Raw genomic sequence first — 24,145 nt, forward strand, 5'->3', positions numbered from 1 at the left:
ATCTGATCCAGCAATTCATGATTGAAGCAGTACTTGTCTTTGGGAAAGCAATATAATTAAAGCAAATTAATCCTTTAAAGATAAAGCCTTCTTCTTCTTCTTTTTTTTTTTTTTTTTTTTTCTTAGCCAAGGTTAGAATTGATATTAATTTTCTTATGTTCCTAGTCTTTGGACTCTTTAGGACATTGTGAATTGTAGGGCTTGTCTGAGCAAAGAATTTATTGTACAGCCTGGGGTGTGAAGGTAAAACACAGTCACACTCTCAGTTATTACCTGTCCTTTGAATGTATTGTTTGCAAGCTTGCATGCAAGTGCAGTTGCAGCTAAAAAACATAGAAGTACCCCCCTGCAGCAAGACTTCTGGTTAATAAATAATTTCTTCTGGTTCTTAAATAATTCCTTACATTTTTGTTTGTTAAGGTGCAGCACAACCCAGAGTACCAGGAGACTTTTGTCAATGAAATGGTCTCATTTCTGACACTCATCTCCCAAGTGCAGAATGACACCTCCCTGTGGCACCTGCTTTTGCTGGCCCCAGATGTGTTTCAGGACAACATGCAGCTGCGAGACATCATTGATTTCCTTCAGAATCCAAGCAGGTAAAACAGAGAAAATGGCAGGAGAAGCACTGAAAGCTGCTGGGCTTGTGTACTGACCTCTAAGGGCATCATCTTTCTTGAAAGAAAGGTGTTACCTTAAAAGCATGATTTGTTTGGGGAATGATGCAGCTCCATGCTAATGCATCTCTAAAGGTGTCTGTGGACTGTGAGCAGTGTGTTGTTTTTCACTGACTCTTGTGTCATTCTTTTAATGGGAACTTGATATAAACTCTTGAGTTTTCTCCCAGCCTGCTCAGAGGCACTGTCATGCCCTTGTGCAGATGGAAAAGCTGGTGAGTCACAGGCACTGCCTTTGGTGGAAGAAAAACCCTCCTGGCTGGATGAAGAAAGCAGCCAGCTGCTTCTTTCCAGAAAAGCACAGAGCCAAGTTCAGCTTGCTTTGGAACACCTCAAGCACTTGTAGGGGAGCCATAATGTTGGTTTTTAAAACTGATTTCCTAATCTGCTGCTGGGCTAATCCTTCAAGACTGGTCCCAAGAAAGCAGAGAAGAGAGGGAGCCTGGTTTTCTACCATATGGGCTTTGACACATCTGACTTGAAGAAGAGAGTGCCAGTTATGTACTTGCTCAGTGGTTATATGAAAACAGAGCTGGCTTAACTGCATTATTTAACTGTACTGAAATATTTGATGCAGTTTGCACCTAGGGCAATACAAATTTCTAAAATGGGCTTAGCCTTGAAATCCCTTTCCTGGGCTGTAGTTTGGCTAAACTCTTCCTGATCTCCAGAAGACACAAGTTACTCAAAATTAAGGGACTGTGTTCCAAATCATCTTCTGGATGTGTGACTGATCCTGCTTGTTACAGTACATGGAGGACACCAAGAAATTGAGTGTCTTCAGACTGCTTTTTGTTTTTATCTTGCATACATGAGCAGTTGGGTTAAGATGCCAAAAGAAGCTGTAGAAGCTTTGATTGCACCCAGGCTTAGAGGGACTCACTTTTGATCACTGGTGTGTTGCTGAGGCACTTAGAAACCTGTACATTTAATATCAAGGTAATTTTCCATGCTGCATTGTGAGACCCATGTGGAAGCTGTAATGTCCTTATCCTTAAAGGAGTCAGCAGCAGTGTGGCAAGAATTGGAATTTTATTCAGAAGCATTTTGTTCATGCTGCTGTTTCAGTCACAGGATTATTACATTTGGTTGCATTTACTGGCTTGCAGAACCCAGCCTGAGAACCAGCCCTGTTAAGTGCCCAGGGAGAATTAATATTTACTGTGCTGCCCTGCTTTGCTCTCCAGCTGCAGAGCTGGGGGAAGTTATCATAGGCACAACAAAGAGGCACATAGAATTTCATCACCAGAGCTGTGCAGTGCTTTTATCCCTGGCATCTGGCACTGTAAATGCATGAGTAAAGAGTTATTGCAAAGAGATTGCACAAATAGTACTTTTAATGATGCTTACAAAAGCACATCTTAGCCAGCCTGCCCACGTCTCTTACTCAGGCAGGACTGAACTCCTAAAAAAGTGCTGTACAGGGATTTTTTTTTTTGTGGTTGAAATATGAAGGTGTAGAAGAAAAGAACTTTTGCTCATTGTTGCATCTGTATGAACCGAGTGATAAACACCACCAGTGTAACTTCCAAGTCATGAATCCTATAGAAAGTTTAGCAGCAAATTTTATTGCCCACAAAAACCTGGTTTGCAGACTGATTTCGCAAATGTTCCTGTTTGTTGCTGAAAGATAGTTTTTCAGCTAAGCATATAAGCTGAGCTTTTCCTCCACAGCCAAAATCTGCAGAAACCCTGCAAGAATGAAATAAAAGGGCAGCAACAACACTTGTTTCCATGTTTGCTGCCTTCTGATCTGTGTGATGTGCATCCATTTTTGGCAAGTCTGTGCCTGCCTCCTCCTTGGCTCTGCCATTGCTCAGCTAAATATGTCATTTGTAACTGGGTTTCTTCCCCTCTAAGACTCTTCCAAGCACATCTGCAGAATGAAAATGATGAGCACCAAGCCCAGGAAGCCTGCATGGAGACATTATGTTAAATTAGGAGAGAAGAGATCCCCAGTGCTCTGCTCTCAGTAGCAGCCTGTTCTCACAGATCAGTATGTATTTATTCATGCCACTGAGATCTTTGTGTGTCACCTGCACAACCTGAGGCAGGTGAGAGAGAGACATGGTGCATTTCAGTGACCCCACAGCTACAGTGAAGGCTGCTCTTTATACAGGAGAAGAAAAAGGGACTAAAAATCACAGTGAAGTTTTCAGTAACCTGCACACCTGAGCAGGCAGCCCTTTAAATTAGTTCCTCTGTGATACAATATGCCTGCTTATCAGCTTGTTCCTTCCTAAGCCTGGAAAACATTCCTTGCTTCCCTGGCAGCCTGGATATTACAGCATGAAAAAGGAAAGAGGAGAATTGGAAATGGTACCAGTTATTTCTGATCACGTCTTCCTTCCACAGATGTTTTCCCCCCTGGGATCCCTGCTCTCCCTGGAGCCTTGTTTCCTTGGTTCTTGGGGATTTTTAGGAGGGAATTCCCCTGCAGCAGTGAATCACATGGCTGATGTGTCACCTGGGTGTTTTCTGGATTTTAGTGGCCTGTAGATTTTACATAACTCTGAAAAAGTGCACCTAATGGGTGCCACACGTGTGTTTGTGCTGATACACCACCATGGCTTTCCCTGGTGTTTGTATCTCATGCATCATCATCAAACAAATCACTAAAAATAGAGGTGATGTCTTGTCTGTCAGACATTTTAAGAATGAAAGGCTGTATTCCAGCTGTTTCCTATTAGAGCATATAAACCTGTAACCACAATTTATTTTTCCTTGTTTTCCCCCCTCCTTCAGTGTTGTGCTGGGAGCTCAGAATGTCTCTGCATCTCCGGTGAGCGATGATAGATTCAAAACTGTTCAGGATGAGGTTACAGATTCTCCACTTCCCCTGAACTGCTTGGAGCAAGGTAAGACTCTTCCATTGAGTCATAGCTCTGCTGAAAACCTGTGGTGCTGAGGAGAAGCAAACTGCAGGCTAATGAGTAACCATGCAGACTGCACACTGTTCAGGGCTCAGCGTAATGGCTTCTTCCTTCAGCTTTTTACAAATGTGAATAAAATGCCTCATTTCAAATGGAAAAGTAAAAAAGGCTTGGGTTCGTCAGTAGACAATGAATTAACATGAGTTTGTAGCCTCAGTGTAAATGGGGAGCAGTAATGGTTCACTTTGATTTGCTTTTTTTTGGGGGGTGATGTCAAAATCTGCCTCTAGTTGTGGGCTCTAACTCAGCTTGGTGCAGCAAGGCAGGGGCTGCACAATGAGCTGTTTACATCCAGATGAGCCATTCCTGCAAATCCCTGTCCCTTCCAGCAGAGATATCCCCCTCTCACTGGGGATCTGGGAACAGGCAAGGGAAAGGAACTAAATGCTAAAAGGGACAGATGGAGATTGCAGTCCCTTCTCTACTTGTTTCATGGAGATTGTGGGAGTTGAGGTAGGTAAGAAGAAAGATGAGGTGTGCAGGAAGGGAAAACATGGAAAGTGGCTGGTGAGAGGATTGAACACATGGGGATATCAAGATGAGTGTAAATGGCTGTGGGGGACATGAATGATGCTGCAGACAGAGCTTATGTGTGAGCAGCAAAAAAGCAACCCTAAATGAAGGGAAAGAAACCATAATAAATCCTTGGCCACCTTACTCTGCATTACTGACAGCAAAGTGCTCCTAAAGCAGGAGGAGACCTCTGTCAGCATCCAGATCACAGGAGCATTGAATTGTTCCTGAATGATTTCAGCACAGAAAGGCACTTCTAGGATGCCATCCTCACTTCTCTTGAAAGGCCATGAAGAGATAGACCCCAGAAGAAAACTCAGATTTGTAACCAGGTTATTGTGGCTTGTGGTAGGAGCCTGACTTCATATGTGCATATTGTCCTGAATAGATTTGCCATTATAGCACCTTTCAGGTTCCAGAATTACATGATCTTTACTAATATTCTTTTCACATTTTTTGTTGTAGATAAAGAAAGAAGTTGGGTGGCCAGATCTATTTGTAATTCCTTTGTTCACTGGAGAGACAATCACACTTTAGTATCTGAATTGGAGGAAGTTCTAAGGTGAGACATTAGCTAAAGGGATATTACTAACAGTGTAATTCAAATCTATGATCTTTGCTCTAAATCACCTTACATTTCCACTTGCATTGATTTCATATTCACTAAAACACTTTTTTGTTCCCCTCCAGAAAAATAAAGTCACCAGAGATTGGTGGAAAGCTCTCCAAGAGGTCCATTAATTCAGATGATTTAGAAGCCATACAAAAGCATCTACATCGTTTAAAAGGCTTTGAGGAAAAAATGAATAGAAGTGAATTAAAAAGCTTAAATCTATTCAGAAATTTGAAGAATGAAACATTACAGAAATTGTATGCATTTCTTGAACTGGGAATGAATCCACACCATGATTATAAATTAAAGGAACCATATAATAAGGAAATAATTGATGAAATCTATAACTTCACATCACTGCAATTACAGAGTGACTTTAATGGGACTTCCATTTTCAATACAATGACCCACTGGAAAGAAATTCAGAGGGCTTTAAAATTAGCTACAAAGCTTTGGAATCCAGCTCTCCTAAGTAATTCCAATTTTAGTACATTGAAAACTAAGGATGCTCTCAAAATGTTGCTCTCCACAAGCATACCATCACTTCTGGAAGGTCTCAGAGACCGTTTGAGTGAATTGCAAGAAATCCCATCTGTGTTTTCTGATCATCTGCTTGAGCCTGACTCCTACAGAAACTTCCCAGAGCAGCTCCTAGCTCTCGAGGAGATGTTTTTTAGAATGATGGGCACAAATGTAGGCTATCAGTACCTCCTGCTGCCTGTGTTTGAGCTGATGAGGGCTGTGGAGAAGTCCATGGGGGAGGCCTGGTGGGATGAGCTGAACGTCTACTGGCGCATTGGGGAGAAGCTGAGATCCATGAGGTGGAATAACACAGCCATCGTCGCCTACGGGCAGTTCTTGGAGGTGCTAAACAGCCATTTGCAAAAGCTGAGTAATAAATCAAGTGGTGTCTTCAGTGAGGAGCTGGATCAGCTGTCAGAGCTCATAACAGCTGTGTTTAAAGAGTTTGGGGAAAGCTCTGGAGTAGCCAATATCTCACAAGTCACTCAAGCCATCCAGAAGACGTTGAACATCTTAAAAGACTTACAGCTGAATTATAATGTCAGTGCATTAAAATCTATAGATCTTTTCTTTAATTTTAACAATAAAACCTTGGAGAGCTTGTCTGAACTTCTGAGAACAGGAATGAAAATCCTTCATTATACAAGTGCCAGTGAAGGTTCCAGTGAAGACATAATTAAACCCATCTATAATTTAACACGTCTTCTACTGCAGGAGTTCAGCCAGTCTCCCTCACAGCACAATTCCTCACTACAGGCAAGAATTTGGGAGTTCCTTCATTTAGCCTTGGATCCTTTCCTTGAGCCCAGCAGCAGTGGCTACAGGACACTCCAGAACTGCTCCTTTGAAGATCTGCTTGCCATAGGCCTTGAGGTGCTGTTTGAAAATGCCACTCTAAGGGAGGCCTCAGGCAGGAGCCCCTGCAAGCCCCTCTTGCATTCCTTGGGCATGGAGGGTGGGACAGGGAGCAATGAGACCTTTAGCAGGCTGTTCCAGCTGGCCATAAACAACCTGCAGCTGTCCCCAGAGTTTGCTGCTGCCTACAACAACAGCAGGGAGAGCTTTGCCAAGGAGCTGTCGTGCCTCACCCGAGCTCTGCGTTTGTCCCTGAGCTTCCTCTCCAAGTTAGACCTTGTCTCTGGGCTGGGAAACTCGTGGCTGCAGGAGAAGGTGAGAGCTCTGAGTGCAGCCACGGAGGGGCTGGTGCAGGGTGATGCCTCGTGCCCCATCCCAGCCCAGGATGTGGGTGATGTGTCCCCATCCCAGCTTCTGAACGTGCTGCTCCCTGCCCTGCTGAATGAAACAGTGCTGAGCTCCCTGAATCCCTCTGGCAGCTCAGCAGCCTGGGATGGGCTGCCTGTGTTCTCCCTCCTGCCAGCAGCTGCTTCCATGAGGAACAGCAGCCTCTATGAGCTGCTGCAGGTGGGCAGAGCTGCCTCCAGGCAGCCCGAGTGGGGACACTTCTCCCGGCTGTGGCACGCCACTGGCAGCCTGCTCACCTCCAAATGGAGCCTGACAGAAGTGGGTGAATATGTGGAGCTCCTGCAAATGATGAAGAAAGCTCTAATCCTCGTGGACTTTGGGGTGGCTCCTGGAAAAGCATTGGTGCATCAGATCTTTCAGAATTCTACTGAAGCGATGGAATCCTCAGATCTAAGTGATTTGTACAGTTCATTAAAACTCCTTATCAGTTCAGCTTCTGCCACAGACAACACACTGGACTTGGAAAGAATGTTTCAAGAAATACTTCCTCTGTATGAAGAGGGTGGTGAAGGACTGTTCTACTCTAATCCCTATGGAAAAGAAAATCAAGATGTTCTGACTATGGCTGCAGTGATTTGGAATGAGATCATTTTAAACAGGACTCATTTTAATGCAGAGAATGCATGGGAGGTTGTCAAAATGCTTGCACTCGATGCAATCTCGCTCGAAGACATTGAAAATTATCTCAGCACAAATGAAAAAGTGCCATCATTATTTTCTGACTTCTTGTTAACCCCTGAAACTTTTGAAAATTTTGCAGAACACCTTTTGTCCCTTGAGAAACTTCTTGGTGCCATGGCAAAGGTGAATACCAGTGATCATTATCTGCTGATCTCTTCTTTGTCTAAGATATTGCAGAAGCTCCCTTCTGGAGGGCAGGAAAATGAACTTGATGCTTTCTGGCACATTGCTGAAGGTCTGCAATCCTTGAACTGGAGTAATACAGCCAGTCTCACTGCCCAGTCACTTCTGGACATGCTACAAAATCTGCTAAATACACTGGAAAATGACTCCAGCCTTCCTTTCAGTGAGGAACTGAAGCAGCTGCTAAACTTTGCATCTTCCATCTTTGAGCTGTATGATGAAGATGGCTCCAGGGGAAGCAACATCTCCACGTACTTGCAGGCCATGCAGAGGGGTATCTTAACTTTGAAAGGTTTGCAGGAAAGGTATAACATCAGAGAGCTTGAATCTCTCAGCCTGTTACTTGACTCTTACAGTAACCATACCCAGAGATTGATGGAAATGTGGGGAGCAGGAATGAAAGTCCTACATGACACCAACTTAAACAAAACATTGGAGGAAAAAATGGACTCTGTCTATAATTTCTCACATTTGCTGCTGCAGGAGTTCAGCCAGTCTCCCTCACAGCACAATTCCTCACTACAGGCAAAAGTTTGGGAGTTCTTGAGATCAGCCTTGGATCCTTTCCTTGAGCCCAGCAGCAGTGGCTACAGGACACTCCAGAACTGCTCCTTTGAAGATCTGCTTGCCGTAGGCCTTGAGGTGCTGTTTGAAAATGCCACTCTAAGGGAGGCCTCAGGCAGGAGCCCCTGCAAGCCCCTCTTGCATTCCTTGGGCATGGAGGGTGGGACAGGGAGCAATGAGACCTTTAGCAGGCTGTTCCAGCTGGCCATAAACAACCTGCAGCTGTCCCCAGAGTTTGCTGCTGCCTACAACAACAGCAGGGAGAGCTTTGCCAAGGAGCTGTCGTGCCTCACCCGAGCTCTGCGTTTGTCCCTGAGCTTCCTCTCCAAGTTAGACCTTGTCTCTGGGCTGGGAAACTCGTGGCTGCAGGAGAAGGTGAGAGCTCTGAGTGCAGCCACGGAGGGGCTGGTGCAGGGTGATGCCTCGTGCCCCATCCCAGCCCAGGATGTGGGTGATGTGTCCCCATCCCAGCTTCTGAACGTGCTGCTCCCTGCCCTGCTGAATGAAACAGTGCTGAGCTCCCTGAATCCCTCTGGCAGTGCCACAGGCTGGGTTAACCTGACCATGCTCTCCAGTGTGGCACAGGATGAGCTCCACAGCCTGCTGCAGAGGCTCCTGCAGACCCTCACCATAGGCAGCTACTACACAAGTGCCTGGGATGTGTTTGACAGCTTCCTCAGCACCAAAAGGAACCCAGCTGAAGGAGCTTCCCTTGCAAGGCTGTTGGAAGCAGTGGCAAGTGACTCTGCCAGTGATCTGTCAGCTCTAGAAATCACAGAAGCCACCTTCTACATTCTCAAGGCGCTGAACATCCCTGGCCTGCTAAATGAATTCAATATGAGTTCCAGTTCACCTCCTCTCTCCAACCAAACCAGTTTTGACACTGTGATTGATGTCGTTGCTCATCACTTCACTGTTGTGGCAGAAACCCTTTACAACAAGACCCTGCCTTGGACTCTGAGTGACCACACTCTGTCCCCAGCCAGCTTGATCACACAGTGAGTTTGGGATTTGGGAATTGTATTTCCATACATGGGTTGTGACCACCATTCTCATTCCAGCTTGAGAAGTGTGGAATTTTTTTCCAGTGGAACAACCTAAGCCTGCAATCACTGTAATTTAGGACACAATGTGTAATGTGGGTTAAATTGAAGAAGAGTAAACTTCTCCTTGAGCTGAAAGTACAGCTGAAAGTCAGACTAACAAAAAATTTTGTGTGTTGGCACACGTATCAATGCAGTGGAACAGAGTCCTGAAGGAGTCTCACCACCAGTGGTAGGCTCTTGGGAAAACCTTCCTTTGTGGGATGACTCTCTAATTTTTGATCCTCAGTCTCCCTTAGGTGTGCCTTTCCATCTGTGTAATGCATCCATCACATAGATGTGAACTTTTCAAGTGTGTTTTCTTATTTTGAGAGTGAATGACAGCTTTGGGAAATAACAGCAGAAAGAACTGATGGAATAAAACTGGGGGGGGGTACCCACTTAGGAGAGATGGCTTTCATCTGGAATTCTTATTTACTCTGCTGAGGAGCAGCATCCACAGCTGACAGGTCCCTCACTAATGCATACCTTGTTTTTGAAAGTGAAGCTGATTTAAATTCCTATCTTATTTTTCAGATTTCTGTTTTTAGAATTTCAAAACACCATCTTGCAGGTGACAGCGAACAACAGCTATAACCCTTACCTGATGTGTTTAATAAATTCTGCAGAAGCTGAGGATGGGGAATTGACAGGTGATCATGATTTCATTAATGCTCAGGGGCCTGAGCTGCAATGTGTTTTGTCTAATGGTGGGAAGGAATGGTGCTGCATGGTTTTATCTGCTGGCAATTAACTGGAGCTGTGAGACATGGGGAAGCCAGACTGGGGTTTTGTTTGAGTTATGTCGCTTTGGGATTATGAGTTTCCATCCCAGTCTCTCCAGAGAAGGCACATCTCTTCTTCTCAGTGTGATGACAGGTTGGTGACACTCAGACAAAGCAATCTTACAAATAGAAACTTCTTTCCTTTCCCAGCTTTTTGTAGCTGTAATATGACAGCAGTTATTTCTGAGAGCTAACATGGTGTTTCACATAGATACTCATCTTGTGTGCTTATTGTAACACCCAAGAGGTTTTACCTGTGCACCAGCATGGGCTGGATTTCACTAGGAACAGAGCACCTACTTGAACTCAGTCCCTTACAACCCAGATTACAATTTGGGCCTTGCTCTGTGATTTCAGAGGTCCTCAGCCATGGGGGTTTGGTGGAAAATAGCAATGCTCAGTTGGCCACAGAATAAAAGTGCTGATATTCCCTCTGTGAAGTTTCTGGCATTTTTGTCTGGAGTAACTATTGTTTTTTTATCCCTGCACAGAAAACATCACACTGCTTTTGAAGCAAACTCATCTGAAAAAGGACTCTTTTATGCAAAATAATACCTCTGAGAAACATTCATCCATACCAGAGCTCCTGAAGCTAAAAGTGAGTCTGCTTTAAATGCTGACTTGAAGGACATCCCGCAGTGATACATGAATGTGCGATGGTGGTTTTGAAAAACAGAGTATGGAAACGAGTTTTTTTAAGAGAACAGCTGATAAAAACTAGGGCTGAAACTCTGTGTTCTGCCTGCTGCCTAGATTTGAAGGTCACCTGTAAAATGGGTTGAGGAACTTGTTCTTTTAATCTGTCCCTACTGAGTGTACACCCATTTTTCAGAGAAGGTAGAGGTGTTCCTGTCCTCCCATGTGCTGGATAGGATGGCTCTGTTTGCCACCAGCTGTCCCGGGAGGATGAGCACTGCAGAAATGGCCAGTGGCAGCGTATTCCTCAGAGCACCACTAGTTTTAAAATTCAGTATATTGAGACTTCCTGAAGCACCTTGCAGAGCTGCAATGATTCTAGGATGCTTCAGCTTCCTTGGGGAGAAGGTAGGGAGGAGTTCTGAAAGGCACAGATAGGGATTAGATACCTCTGCCCTGCTGAAAATCCATGGAATTGTGCACTCCTAAGTGGCAGTTAGCAGCATGACTAACTGGGTTACTGCTGTGTCTAAGGAGCTGTACCAGCACCAGCGTGGCTGGAGTCAAGTCCCCACATGCTCCTCTGGCCCCAGATGTCACACAGCACCAGAATGGCTTCTGAGGTGAAGCACCAGGATTGATTCATGGAGTTCCCTCACCAGCTTTGGGTTTGGCAGTGCCTCATTTGAACAAAATGCTTCTTCATGACTGCACTAATAGCATGCATGCACTTCAGTCTATTGCTCCATATGAGAAATAGCATTTAAAAGTCCTTTTAAAAAAATACAGCAGTGTGCAATGTTGTTGCTGTGTAATATATCTGTAACAATAATATGATGAGCTTCAGTGTGACAGGTACTTAAGGGCATAAAGCTGAAAATAATACTTCCCATAAGAGCCTGATAATGTAAATAATGATGTCAGACAAGAGGGAAGCCCATAATAGCAAAGGACTATAATTTTACACCGTTTGGCAGATGAGGAAGCTCTGACTTGTGGCCAAGTCCTTTTCCTATGCTGCAGTAGATGACCAGGTGGTATCTGAAAGGCTAAACCTGTTGTGCAAGGTAGATTTATTTGGTCTCTGAGAAGATTAATTAATAAACAGGTAAGTCCAATGGAGTACTGCTGTCTTAAGTGTGTTGGGCAGGGGAAATGACATGTTAAGGTTTGCAAGGATTATTAGATCCAGCCAGGCCTGCCAGAAGCTCACACAATGATTGTCACAAGCTGTTCCATTGGAGACCTTTTGAATGAACTAAATATATATATATTTCAAAATCCTAGTCCTAAGGAGACAGAGAAAGGGACAGCTAGACTCTTTAAAGCTTGCCTTTTATATTCTGTCATCTAACTGGTGTTTGTGTGCATTTTTTCCCTTTTTTTTTCCAAATGTCCTTTGAAGATCTCTCGCCTCCGGGATCTGACAGCACTTCTGTGTGACCATGAGAGCTTTCAGTCCATCCAGCAGCTCTGCCACCTCCCTGAGGCTCCCTTTGGGGAGCTGTGTGAGCAGGGCCAGGCTCAGGAGCAGCTCCTCCGTGCTGCTGAGCTGAGCAGCCAGCTGGTGGCCAACGTGCTGAGTCACAGGAGGATCTCCCAGGAGCTCCAGAATGTCCTCATTGGGGATGCCACAGACATCCAGGCACAGCTCAAGTGGTGAGACTCTCTCTCTGAGCTAGACTGTTTTAGTATTCTGTGTATGAAATGACTTCTTGCCTTCTCTTTATATATTCTCAGTTTTGTTTGTTGTTTTGTTTTTCCAATTCAGGCTTCAAGAAAATGTACCAGAAATTGCATTCTTTCAAGAGATTCCTCAGTATGTGGCTACTTTGAATTCCATGTTGAATGTCACTGAGGGTTTAACAGACTCCAGCAAGCAAGGTACTCTTCTGTATTTTCTTTACAATGTTGGTAAACATCACCACTGGTACCACACTTACCACTGCTGGAAATCCCAGAACTGCCCAGCTGCCAGGAAGAACTGGTATGAATGAAATAACCATACACCATGACCTTGGGATCCTTAATCTGGGGTACTTCCAGATTTTCTTTACAAAAAAAGCACCAAGTCTTTCCATCTGAGCAAAATTTGCTGTCCTGAGATGTGATAACTTCAGCCCAAAAACCAGACTGTAAAGTGTAGGGAGTAATGACTGTATGTTCCAAGTTTTTTGGATTTTTTTCATATCAGCAATGAGGTACCACACTCCCATACTTCACATAAGTGCTTGAGATTTGCTATGTGCCTGTATCATCAATTGTTCTTTGACTGTTTATTCCAGAAAAGTTAAGAGATGTGTTTAAAAATGTGAAGCAGCTCAAAGAGGACCTCAGAAACACAACAGGAATGTCTGCAGCCAGCATTGATGCTCTTCTGGAAGCATCTTTCCCAGAAAACAGCAGTCAGGTGAGTTTGCTGTTATCCTTCAGGGAGGTCTTGCTGCTTTCTACTTCTCAGACCATTAAAACTTATAATTTGGGCAAATCAGTTGGTGTGTGACAGCACAGATGACCCCACAGGGACAGACAGAGGGTAGCAGAACATGTTATGGGTTGGGAAAGCCACCAGGAATGCAGCAGGAGCATCACTGTTGTCATCCCAGCCATTGGAGACTGGGAGCCATATGGTCCCTTGGGCTGTCACCAGGAGCTGGGCAGCAGCCAGGCACTGCCTGGAGAGGGATGGCACAACTCTCTGGGACACACTAAAGGGGGCTGAGCAGGGTCTTAAGTCACTCCTGGTCACTGAGAAGTTGTCCCAGTCCAGGTGGAAAAGCACATTTATAACCACAACGTGTGAGAGTGCTCAGGGTCCAAAAATACCCTCCCAGAATGAGAGCTGAGCTTCCCTTCCTCAGCCTCCTGCTCCTGCAAGCAGAGCTCCAGATGCTTTCCCCCTTCCCAGCCATCTTGTCTGGACTGGGGCCCAAAGAGTGTGCTCTTTTCCAAACTTCACATGCATCAGTCAGTGAGAAATTGAAGCCACAAAAGTTTTTACTACTGTGCAAGCTGGGTAGTAAAACACAGTCCTTAGGATTTGTCCCTGGGAGCAGGAGTAATGGGCAGGCATTTTCTGGTTCTTGGGTGGTTGAAATATGGTTCTGTGGAAAGAACAACAGCCAGGCAAGATAAACCCAGGCATGGTGGAGTGTGCAGTACACCCTTAATAATTCTCTTTTCCCTTTGTGCACACCCAGCTCCTCTCTCAGGTGCTGCAGCTGGAGTCCTGCAGTGCCCATCCCACTGACCCTCAGCTGCAGGTGGTGCTGCAGGAGCTGTGCAGCCTCCCTGTGGCAGAGAGGACTCGCAGGACCTACCTCCTTGGGGTCACCCTGCTGAGACACTTGGACTTTTACAGTTTCTTATACAAGGTTAGTGCTGGATTTTTAGAGTGTTTTCTGCACGGCCTGGCTGAAAGGTTATAAAATACCATTGCAGTGGCCAGAAGCTACACTGATTTACACAAGCCAAAGATCAGGCTTTGCTCATGCAGCAAGTTTTATTGCATATCCATGCTGTGACAGCGTGGATATAAATGAGAATCCCAGCTGGTGTAAAGCAGCAAACCTCATTTAAAGGCGCTGGACCTACTCTAAATGCCTCCCTGTCTGCTAGTATCCTTTATGTGCTGTCACAACCTTTTGAACACTCCCAGCTGACCCAAAAATGAGCTAAATTTTTTGATGCCTTGAAAAGGGAAGTCCTGAAAAAAGTCCTGTAAAATATCTTTTCCCTATCTATTTGGAACTACAAAGTTATTAAATGATTGAAATTTCCCCCACCCCCCAACTATAGCAACAGCATCTAACAAAACATTCATGAAGAAGTGAATAGTGAGCATGTATTTAAAAATACAGGAGTGATCCTGGGCAAAAAAAAAAAAAAAGTTGTTAAATGACAATGCCAATGAATTTGGGCTCAGGTCAAAAGTCACTTGTGGTATTTGACACCTGTGCTCTGTGAAATGGAAGTTTTGGTCATATCCCAGCCAGTACATGACACATATTTCCCAACTGTAGGTGTTTGGAAACACACTGTTAGATTATGTAATGTTCAGGTGAATGGTTTGCAAAAGTGCTTGGGGATTTAGGAATACTAATCCCATTCATTTCCCATGGGACACCCACTCTGTAAAGCCTCCTTGCAATTTTGAAAATCCCACAGTGCTCATGTTTCAGTTAACACAATATGGGCGTGTGCATGCCTGTGCATGCAGATTCCTGCTCATCATAATTGATTTCCTTCCTGCCTCTTGCAGATGTTCTTCCCTAAGGAACTCCAGAAACCCATGGACAAGATGTTAGGCCTTCTGACAAAAATGAAATATTTCAGACACCAGGTTGAATCTGGCATTGATCCATTGCTACAAGCTATTCATTCCCTGAAAAAGCTCCAACAGTCCAGGAAAATGCCACTGACTAAGGTATGTGTAGTCTGCATGTGCTTTTGAGGCAAAATGCCACTGAAATGGTTTCCACAGTCATTTCCTACCCTAGAAGCCACTGGTGCATTAAACATAGATTCCTTTTCAAAGCAATAGTGTTCTGAGAAAAAGCTCTATCAAACTTATCTCTGGAAGTGCTCAAGGCCAGGCTGGATGGGGCTTCTGGCAGGTGTCCCTGCCCATGGCAGGAGGTTGGAATGAGATGAGTTTTGTGCTCTCCTCCAACCCAATCCATTCTGTGAGTCTATGTTGCCTTCCTGGGGGAGTTTTGATTTGGAGCAGTGGGACCATCATGTGCTCATGAGTGGGGGGGAACACTTGGAACAAGAATGTCTTAAAGGAGAGAGGATTTGCAGCAAAATACTGGAAGGATCAGCTGGAGAACTGCCCACTAAAGGCAAACCCACCAAAGTCAGCAGCAAAAAACTGCCTTAGCTTTAGTGTGCATTAGATCACACCCAAAGCCTCAGAGTGCCCAAAACATTCAGTACAAACCCATTACTGCTCTGACAGCTGCAGTAACTCCAGGGTGCTCTGCCTTCATCCAGCACAGTGCCCAATCCATCTCTGATCCATGGTCCAGGAGAGCACAAGTGACAGGAATTGTTCCTGGTCATCATTCTGCCTGCACATTGCAGAGCCACGTGCAGCCATGGGCTGGATGGGGACTGTGATGTGCACATCCATGTGACAAATGTGTGTTGTAACCCTGGTGTGTGAATGTCACCAGGCACACATTATAGGGAATTTCTCTGCACACATTGGAGGCTCTTCCCACATTGGCTGTCATACCTGGAAATAAATGTGCCACCTCTGTCATAACAAAAAATATATGATTTCCATAGAAAGTTCCTATTTTGGTAAATGCAAACCTGTCATAAGAAAGCAGTATAAAAATGTTCAGTGCTTTCCTTCTCATTCTGTTATTTCTCTCCAAGGGGGGTGCTTTCAGTGTGCAGGATTTATTTGTGTTTTGTCTTTTCTGCAGGCATTATTTAAACCAAACAACTCTGGGATAACACATGGCACTTTTAAATCCATGTCAAAAATCCTCTGCAACCAGGAGATCACACCCTTGTTTTTTGAGTCTTTGCTTCCAGACTTTGGAGACCCTGTAAGCAACAGTTCTCATGCAGGGGATGTCTATGTCCAAAAGCTGATGAGGAAATATGGGATTCCTCAGGATTCCAGTAAGTCTGGCTTTTCCCTAGGGCACAAACGTTTCAGAGCTGAACTCTGCTATTTCCAGACAGATCTAGTGCTGAGCTATTCTCCATATGTCTCTGAGGGCTGTAAGTGCTCATTATTTATGGTAGCTGAAGATCTGCACTGCCCTAATTATTGGTGGTTTATTTCCATAAGTGTTCAAAGGGAAAACTGCCTGTGCATCAGAGCAGTGCTTGACACTGCACTGTCTCCCATTTGTTGATGATCTGGTCCTAGGGCTCGACAGGTCACTGCTTTTTCTTGATGTGTAGTTTTCCTGACTGTACTGACATTATTAGCTCCTCTGAGTTCACAAAACTCCATTTGACCTTCAAGCAGATAATGTTGGCTCCAACAGAGAGACTCTTGTTGTCTTGAGTTCAGCAACAGGAGATCTTGGGGGTGGATTGCTTTTGTCAGGATGCATTAGATCAGTCAGTGAAGAGGGCCCTGAAGTCATTCACTGGCCACAGCAACAAACTGGGCAGATGGGAGAAAAAACACACTGGCAGCTTTCTTGTGTCTGGTCTGTTTGTTCTCTGTGTAATTTGCTTGTTTTTCTCCCCTTGCAGCCCCATTTTGCTTATCCTTTTACCTGGACCTGGTCAAAACCCCCACCGGAGCTTTGATTTGGTCTTTCTTAAAACCAATGGTGCTTGGGAAGATCCTTTTCACACCAGACACCCCAGAAACTCGAGCAATCATGGGAAAGGTATGGCTCTGCTCCAGGACATCAGCATACACCCACTGCACAGGGCTGCAATTTATCTAGCACAGGCTTGTTTCCCTGGGAAGCAGAGGGCTGCTTTCTCACTGTTTGGAGTATTCATAAATTATCTTTTCCTACTTGCCTTGCTGGCCATATGAGTCATCTTTTGTCTTTGGTTGAATCTTCCTTCCAGAAGCTGCTGTTGGTCTAATATTTATAGGACAATTGTTGAAGGCCTCCAGCTTATCAAGTTTCACTCCCATATTTTCAGCCAGTAGGAGAGATGTGTCTCCCAGGACAAATGCTGTAACCAGTGCTTGTTCACAGGCAGACCAGAGGCAGAAGGAAAGCAGATATTCAAGACATACCCTAAATATAATATTTTTCAGTACTTAAACAAATCCAGTGTGTTAAGGGGTATTTTGCCAAACAATGAGAGTATGCTAGGAAAAATCATAAGGAAAACAAATTTTATCTCAGCTGTTTTATTGACTTATTTATAGGTTAAAATCTGTAAGGTAATGAATAAATTAATCCTTTTATGTTGTGGCCTTCTTTTGTAGTCAAATGCAACCCTGGAGCAGATGGCTGAGTTAGCCCTGAAGTCCCAGGAGTGGCTGGACCAGTCTCCTGTCATCCTGAATTCACTGACTAAGTTAAACCAGACAGTTCCAATGATCAAGGTATGACTTCCTACCTCCCCTCTGCCTCTTGCCAGGAGGGAATCTGTTCACTGAAGTAAACTGGGGTTCCAGGGACATCTTAGGTCAGCTGGGGAGACCCCTCTCAGGGTGTCCTGGACCTCACAGTTTCTGCCTGTTCCTTAAGAGAGATGCTCCTGCCTCACCTTTCCCTGCAAATTCTCTTTCTCAAATGAACTGTTTGTAATATGTTCCCTGACCCTGGCTGCACTGGGGCCTGCTGGAGGGAACACTCTTCAGTTTGTAAATTAACTTTCTGCTTGATGGACTGATCCAGCCAGCCAAGACCAGGCAAGAAATGAATTTTTCAGAGAATGAAACAGTATCTATAATAAGCATGTAGTTCTGGGTACACAAATAAGAGCTGGAAGATGTTTTGTACCTCAGTGGATGTAAATAAAATTTCTTTTTCCCCCTCCTAAGAAGCCTAGCCTTGCCTGGATACAGAAAGCAGTAGACTGTAATGTTACACACACTTGTTTCCCATTCTCTGTAGTAAAAATTGTCTCCTTTTCTTACAAAAATGAGATCCCTGGAAGCCAAAAGCATTAGCAGTTAATTTTAGGGGCTGGAATTCATTCTAATTTCCATGGCACCAAGAGAAAATCCAGAGTGGAATATGCAAAAGTGAAATGAAATGTTCTCTGCTGATTGCAGTCATTGGTGGAATAATGAAATATTCAGCCAAACAAAAACCTGTGCTGATCTCCAAGTTAAGTTTTGGTTGCCTATGCATTGTGCACTGGCTGTGTTCACAGGACTTAAAACAGACCCAAGGGAAATTTACTTCTAGAATAACTAAAATCATCTATGATTTTTTTGATGGGACTCCAGTGCCTGGTGGAGACTCAGTGGGCATCCTTTCTTGACTCAAAGAAGCACTGACTTGGATTTAGGGAGCTTTCTATGACATTCCCATTGCTGGCATTTCCCCATCCTGAGGCAGAGTGAAGAGAGTAGGGAGAGGGCAGTGCAAATACCCAGTGAAGGCAGCTGCTCTGTGGTGGTTTGGAATTGCACAGTGGGTGAACTCAAGGAGTTTCTGGTCAAACTGATGCTTTGTCTTTCTCTGCTTGTTGGTAGAACGCCCTGCAGAACCCCTTTGTGCAGGTTTTTATCAAGCTGATGGTGGATCTGGATGCAGCTGAGCTCCTGAGTCAGATAAATGAGCTGGGTGAGTGTGTCCATGATGTGCTGCCCTCTTCCTTACTCATACTTCAGGCCTGGGAGCTCCAGGTTCAGCCAGCTGCAGCCATCCCATAGTCTGCTCTGCTCTGGCCCATGTTGGAGGCTCCAGGGCAAGGCAATCCCAGCTGTGATGCAGAAATCTTCCAGGGGAAAGGCTCTTAGAGAGCAAAGCGCTGGTGTGGAGATGTTTGCCCTGGGTGTTCAGGGGTGCAGGGACGGGAGCTTTGCCGCGGTGTGTGGCCACTGGAGGACACTGTTTAGCCGTAATTATGGCTTCAATGAGCTACCTGGGACTCGGCTGGAAAATGTTGTGGAGAGCTCCCTTGCATCGCAGCGAGGTTCAGATCAGAACTTCTCCAGAGCAGAAGAGCCAGGGATCGCATAAATGTACCCAGGCTGATGGAGCCAGAGGCATCAATGCAGGAGATGCCCTGCTGCAGTTTGCCTGCAAGGCCCTCCAAGGTGGCATTTGGTGCTGTGCACTGTGAGAATCACCAGTAACAGTGGTGGTGGTACATCCCCTGTGAGTGCATGGGGATCCCAGTCCCTTCCTGCCAGCCTTGCTGTCCCTACCTGCTGTGGCAGTGAGTGGCTAGGCATGTCACCATAGATCTGGACTGTGCCAGCAAAGCCCAGCAGCAGCCAACAGTGATTATGGTCTGTTGCAGCCATTTACATGCAGTTGGTGCTGACCCCTGTGTTATTCATGAGCAGCAGCTCCTGCCTTAGCTCCCCATAAAGCCACGGAGCCTGCAGCAGCTGTTCCATATTAGTTACCTTGCATTATGCAGCCACCTTTGAAACCTGCCAGCAAACAGCAGCATCTTTATTAACTGCAGCATCAGGCTGAGTCCACACATCAGCACAGCACTCACAGCTCTGCCTTGATGTGCCTGGATAAAGCATGTCCTCCCCTGAGACACAGCAGCTCAAAAGGAGAGTTGATTACCTCCTAAACCAGAGGGTGTGGAAGGAATGGGGAAAGAATGCACCACATGCATGTCTAAAGCCCCAGCAGGTTAGTGGGGACTTGTGATTTGGGATAGCTGTCACATCCCATTGCTGGCATCCTCCCAAAGGCAAGCTCACGAGCATATTACAAATGATTAACATAAAAACTGGGTCAACAGCATGCCTCCATTGCATTGCTGAGTGCAGAAATGTATTTCACACTGCATATTTAGCAGGATGCCTTTTGGTTTGTTTTCTTTCCTCCTTTCTGGTGTCATCGGCAGCGCGAAGGAGTGGAAAGATGGAGTGGGATTTCTGCTGGGTGTAGTGATGCTGGAGAGGTTGTTTGTGGGGTTTTTCCCTAGATGATATCCGGCTGGAGCTGCAGAACAACGCTGATGTTGTTGAGCAGCTGAACACTTTGGCTGCCCTGGCTGTGAACGTCTCCTCCTGCGTCTCCTTCAACCGCATCCGGCCAGTGCAGGACTTGGACGAGATGGAAGCGGTGGCTAAGGAGCTCTTCCTGAAGAACGAGCTGTTTGCAAGTATGTGACACTCCCAAATCCCCCTGACAGTTAAATTCTGCCTGATAGAGTGTGGGAATGCAGCATAAAATATTTGGCTTTTCACCAGCAACTGTTGTGGTCACAGCTCCCACCACACTGCAGTTGACTTGGAGCAAGTGTGGGTGGGACCTTTTCATGGCTCCTCTTCCCTTACACCTCCCCTGTCTGTGGTCAGCTGGTGATTCCTCTTGGTTAATTCTCAATTTGAATAAAATCCCACTGGCCCAAGGTGATCTTTGTGCAGCCATTTCCTTTCAAGCTGCTCTTGGAAAAGGTGCTTTAATCAAGAAAGGTATCACAGAATCATTCAGGTTGGAAAAGACCTTTTAAGATCCTCAAGTCCAAATGTGAGACAATTCAATTTATTAGAAGGTCATAAATCACTTGAGGTATTCCAGCCAAAGACCATAATGGTGTACTGGGTCTTCTAAGTCACACTTTTCACATTTGTGGGATTGGATTGTGGGATCAGACTGCAGAGAGGGGTAGAGGGAGCAGAAAATAGGAACTTATATTTGTATCATAAATACATCTTAATATTTAAAGATTAGATCCACTCATAAATCCTGTGACCTGTTTGGTTTGATACTTCATACTTGAGGGGTAGATAGAAACTTCTGCTTCTCATGGAACATCAAACCTTGGTAATATTTGTCCTTTTCCATAGTAGCAGTTTTCTTCTCTGTTTATCCTCCATGCTATCACATGTTTTATATATGGAATAATCAGGAAAAATGTTCAGGATAGAAAAATTTCTGTGAAGAAGCCTTGTAAAAATGAGGAGTTTCTACATATCTGTGTGTGGTGTCAACTCCAAAGGAAATCCTTTTCCCTTTCTTTTCCCAGGTATCATTTTCAAGCTGCCTCCAAGGCCTGGCCAGTCAGTTCCTGGGGGGCTGTCCCTCCCTCCTGTGCTCAACTACACCATCAGGATGAGCAGCAGGATCACCCAAACCACCAACAGGATCCGCGAGCGCATCTGGACCGTGGGCCCGCACAACTCCACCTCCCAGAGCCAGATTTACAGCAGGGCCTTCATCTACATCCAGGACAGCATTGAAAGGGCCATCATTGAGCTGCAGACTGGCAAGAAACCAGAGGAAATAGCTGTTCAGGTCCAGGCCATGCCCTACCCCTGCTACAACAAGGATATGTAAGTTTGGGTGGCTTTTGCCTTCATGTTTTGTGTCAACTCATCTTGTGTGAGTTCACCATTCCTTAATACCATACTCACATAGCATAAAAATAATTTAATTCTGTTCAGTTGAGTTTTTTTCTCAAGAAAATTCCCAAAAGAGGGAATTTTTGATTCTAAGATGGTCTGTTTAGTTTGCCTAATCTTTAGTTTTCAGTGTTTTTTTATACCTGGTGTGGTGGTAACTGTAGATTTTGCAGCAGGTAAAACTCCCTGTCCCTGTTTTACTACACATAGTGGGGTTGAGAGTTGGCAGAACTTGGTTAATATGAGTCTTGTAGGTGTTCACATGCAGACAATGCAGCAGAATTTAGAAAATTGATTTTTGGGGGAAAAAAGGGATGCCTAGGTTTACGAGACTTACAGTGGCCAAACTGAGGGGAAAACACACAGGGGAGGGATTTCAGGGTCCATCAGGGAGCACTGCAGGATGTTCAGCAGAAGTATTGATAGATGTGAGGATCACTGTGCCCTGACTGAGGGCCTCCCTTGGAGCAAAGGGATAGGCTGGACCTAGGAGCTTTTCCTACTGAAAGACCTCCATGCCAACTGCATGAGCCAAAAGATTGTTTGGGAGCTGTAAAATGTCATTTTTGAGCCACAGCAGAGCTGTTCATCTCCTGTGTCAGCTGGCACTGAAGAGAGCTGGGCACCTAAAACCTGTAACCCCTTCTCAGGACATGTGAGGTGCCCAGGAAGCAGGAAGGAAGCATCCAAACCCAATTCTGCAGCAAATTCCTGGGTTATTGCTGAGAGAGAGTTTTGTGCAGTGATTAACTCCTGGGAAAACCACTTGCCTTTGGGTTTCCCTCTCGTCAGCCCAGGTTCAGAGGGAGGTGTTTGCTGAATTATTAAAATACCTCAAGGCTTTGGATTTGCATCCAGCAGAAGTCATCACAAAATGTCTGCTTATTGATTATGGCACAGTTATTGCACAGTTATCATACTGGAGAGAAGAGGGGGGAGAATATATATAGATATATATATGTCTATATATATATATATATATATTTATATTTATATATTTATTTATTTATAAATTTATATTTTTATACATTTATATATAAATATATTTTATGTATATTTATATGCATTTATATAGATAATATCATTATATATTTATATGTTGTCTATAATATATATTATATATAATAATATATAATATATGGTACATAATATATATTATATATGTTATTTATGTATGATGTATTATATATTATATAGTACATAGTATATGGTATATAGTATATTATATAGTGTATATAAATATATATTATATAATATTATATAATATTATATATATATATATATATATAAAATTTATATATGTTGTTATATATATATAAACCAGTACATAAGAGATGTTGGCTTTACAGGGAAAAAAAAAGTTTGAAAACAAATGTAATGTTCATTTCTCACTGTTATTGTACATTATTCTAGGAATAACACTGGTTGTGGGTTTTAAGTCGAGTTTCTAAATTAAGGAGGAAAATGTAAACCCTGCAGATGAAGGGGATCCCCTCCCATAAAAACTTGCTTTCCCTGTCAAAAGGAGAAATTTATTTTTGGCCATTGTATTTGGATTTCTTTTTTTTTCTCACACATTTGGCACTGGAAGAAGGTTTTAACTAAAATGAGGAGCCAGGAAATGTGCCATGTGTCTGCCTGTCCTGTGGGGTGGTAGGACAGACAACCTATAGGAAAGCACCCACATCCAGACTTCAACACCAGGAAATATGGCCTGATCATGGAATTTGGCCATTAGATCTGAGAATTATGTGATGTTTCCAAATGGAATGCAGCCCATCACAGAGCCAGGAGATGACACTGCCCATGGTGCTTCTTGCCTCTGCCAGTGGTGCTGCTGAGCAAGGAAATCCCTCTGCAACATTAAAAAAAAAATATTCTGAGCAGTCAGGAGTTTGATGAATAGAAAGTCCAATGCAATGGCAAAGGAGTCTTTTTTTATAATTACTAATTTTACTCCACATTTTGAAATATAAGCATGTCTTTTCCTGTGCCATAGTATTGTTCTGAAAAATATATTCTTGTACAAAGCCTTAATCCCCAGAACATTTTGTATTCAGCTAAAGCTTGCTTTTGCCTTTTACAGGTTCTTAACCAGCGTGACCTACTCTCTTCCATTTGCTCTGATGGCTGCCTGGGTGCTGTTTATAGCTGATTTTGTTAAAACACTTGTTCAGGAGAAAGATCTCAGGCTTTATGAGGTATGGGGAAACTTTCTGGGGCGTGCAGAATTATACACAGATTTTCCTTATTCGTGGTTGGCGTGTCTGATGTGCAATATTAAATGGAGCAAAACAAGCATTAAGGCAAATATTCCAGATATCTATTGTTTGACCTGCAGTGTGTGAATTCTGACATTAAAACCAAGCTCAAAGCCATGGAAATGCAGGGTGTTTGCCCTTCAAGTGGAGGGAATATTGCTTTGCAGTGCTGAACACAGGAAACATGGGCACCTCACAAAATTACAGAGTTTCTGAAGATTTAAAGCTCTCTAAAAATTGACTTTGAGCCATACCTACTGGGGACAAAGACATGAAAAGTGACTTATTTCCTATCCTTGAAGTTATTATACTTAATATTTCAGAAGGTGCTACATATTACATCAGCTCCTCTGAAATGAAGTTCTTCATTCAGGCTGCCTGTTGGAAAAGAAATGACATTGAGACATTGGGAATTTATGAAATTAACTCAGGTTTTCAGTGT

The 24,145-nt window shown here is 44.1% G+C and overlaps 1 protein-coding gene across 1 annotated transcript in view; it reads left to right on the forward strand.

Annotated features, from left to right (window-relative positions):
- The window catches only part of ABCA12 (ATP binding cassette subfamily A member 12), a 62,280-nt gene that overhangs the window by 5,199 nt on the left and 32,936 nt on the right, over positions 1 to 24,145 (forward strand). The window contains exons 6-23 of the mRNA XM_054277748.1: positions 421 to 599; positions 3,423 to 3,535; positions 4,589 to 4,685; positions 4,814 to 8,947; positions 9,569 to 9,684; positions 10,308 to 10,414; positions 11,858 to 12,111; positions 12,224 to 12,336; positions 12,738 to 12,862; positions 13,653 to 13,826; positions 14,714 to 14,878; positions 15,888 to 16,089; positions 16,678 to 16,817; positions 17,378 to 17,497; positions 18,599 to 18,689; positions 20,020 to 20,199; positions 21,067 to 21,373; positions 23,529 to 23,643. Of these exons, the coding sequence (XP_054133723.1) occupies positions 421 to 599; positions 3,423 to 3,535; positions 4,589 to 4,685; positions 4,814 to 8,947; positions 9,569 to 9,684; positions 10,308 to 10,414; positions 11,858 to 12,111; positions 12,224 to 12,336; positions 12,738 to 12,862; positions 13,653 to 13,826; positions 14,714 to 14,878; positions 15,888 to 16,089; positions 16,678 to 16,817; positions 17,378 to 17,497; positions 18,599 to 18,689; positions 20,020 to 20,199; positions 21,067 to 21,373; positions 23,529 to 23,643 (6,732 nt within the window). The remainder of the gene's footprint in view (positions 1 to 420; positions 600 to 3,422; positions 3,536 to 4,588; positions 4,686 to 4,813; positions 8,948 to 9,568; positions 9,685 to 10,307; positions 10,415 to 11,857; positions 12,112 to 12,223; positions 12,337 to 12,737; positions 12,863 to 13,652; positions 13,827 to 14,713; positions 14,879 to 15,887; positions 16,090 to 16,677; positions 16,818 to 17,377; positions 17,498 to 18,598; positions 18,690 to 20,019; positions 20,200 to 21,066; positions 21,374 to 23,528; positions 23,644 to 24,145) is intronic.

This window comes from Melozone crissalis, unplaced genomic scaffold, assembly GCF_028551555.1.
Source record: "Melozone crissalis strain CALT ecotype California unplaced genomic scaffold, PUWL_Pcris_2 ptg000023l_1, whole genome shotgun sequence".
In the NCBI taxonomy this organism is placed as follows: Eukaryota; Metazoa; Chordata; class Aves; order Passeriformes; family Passerellidae; genus Melozone; species Melozone crissalis.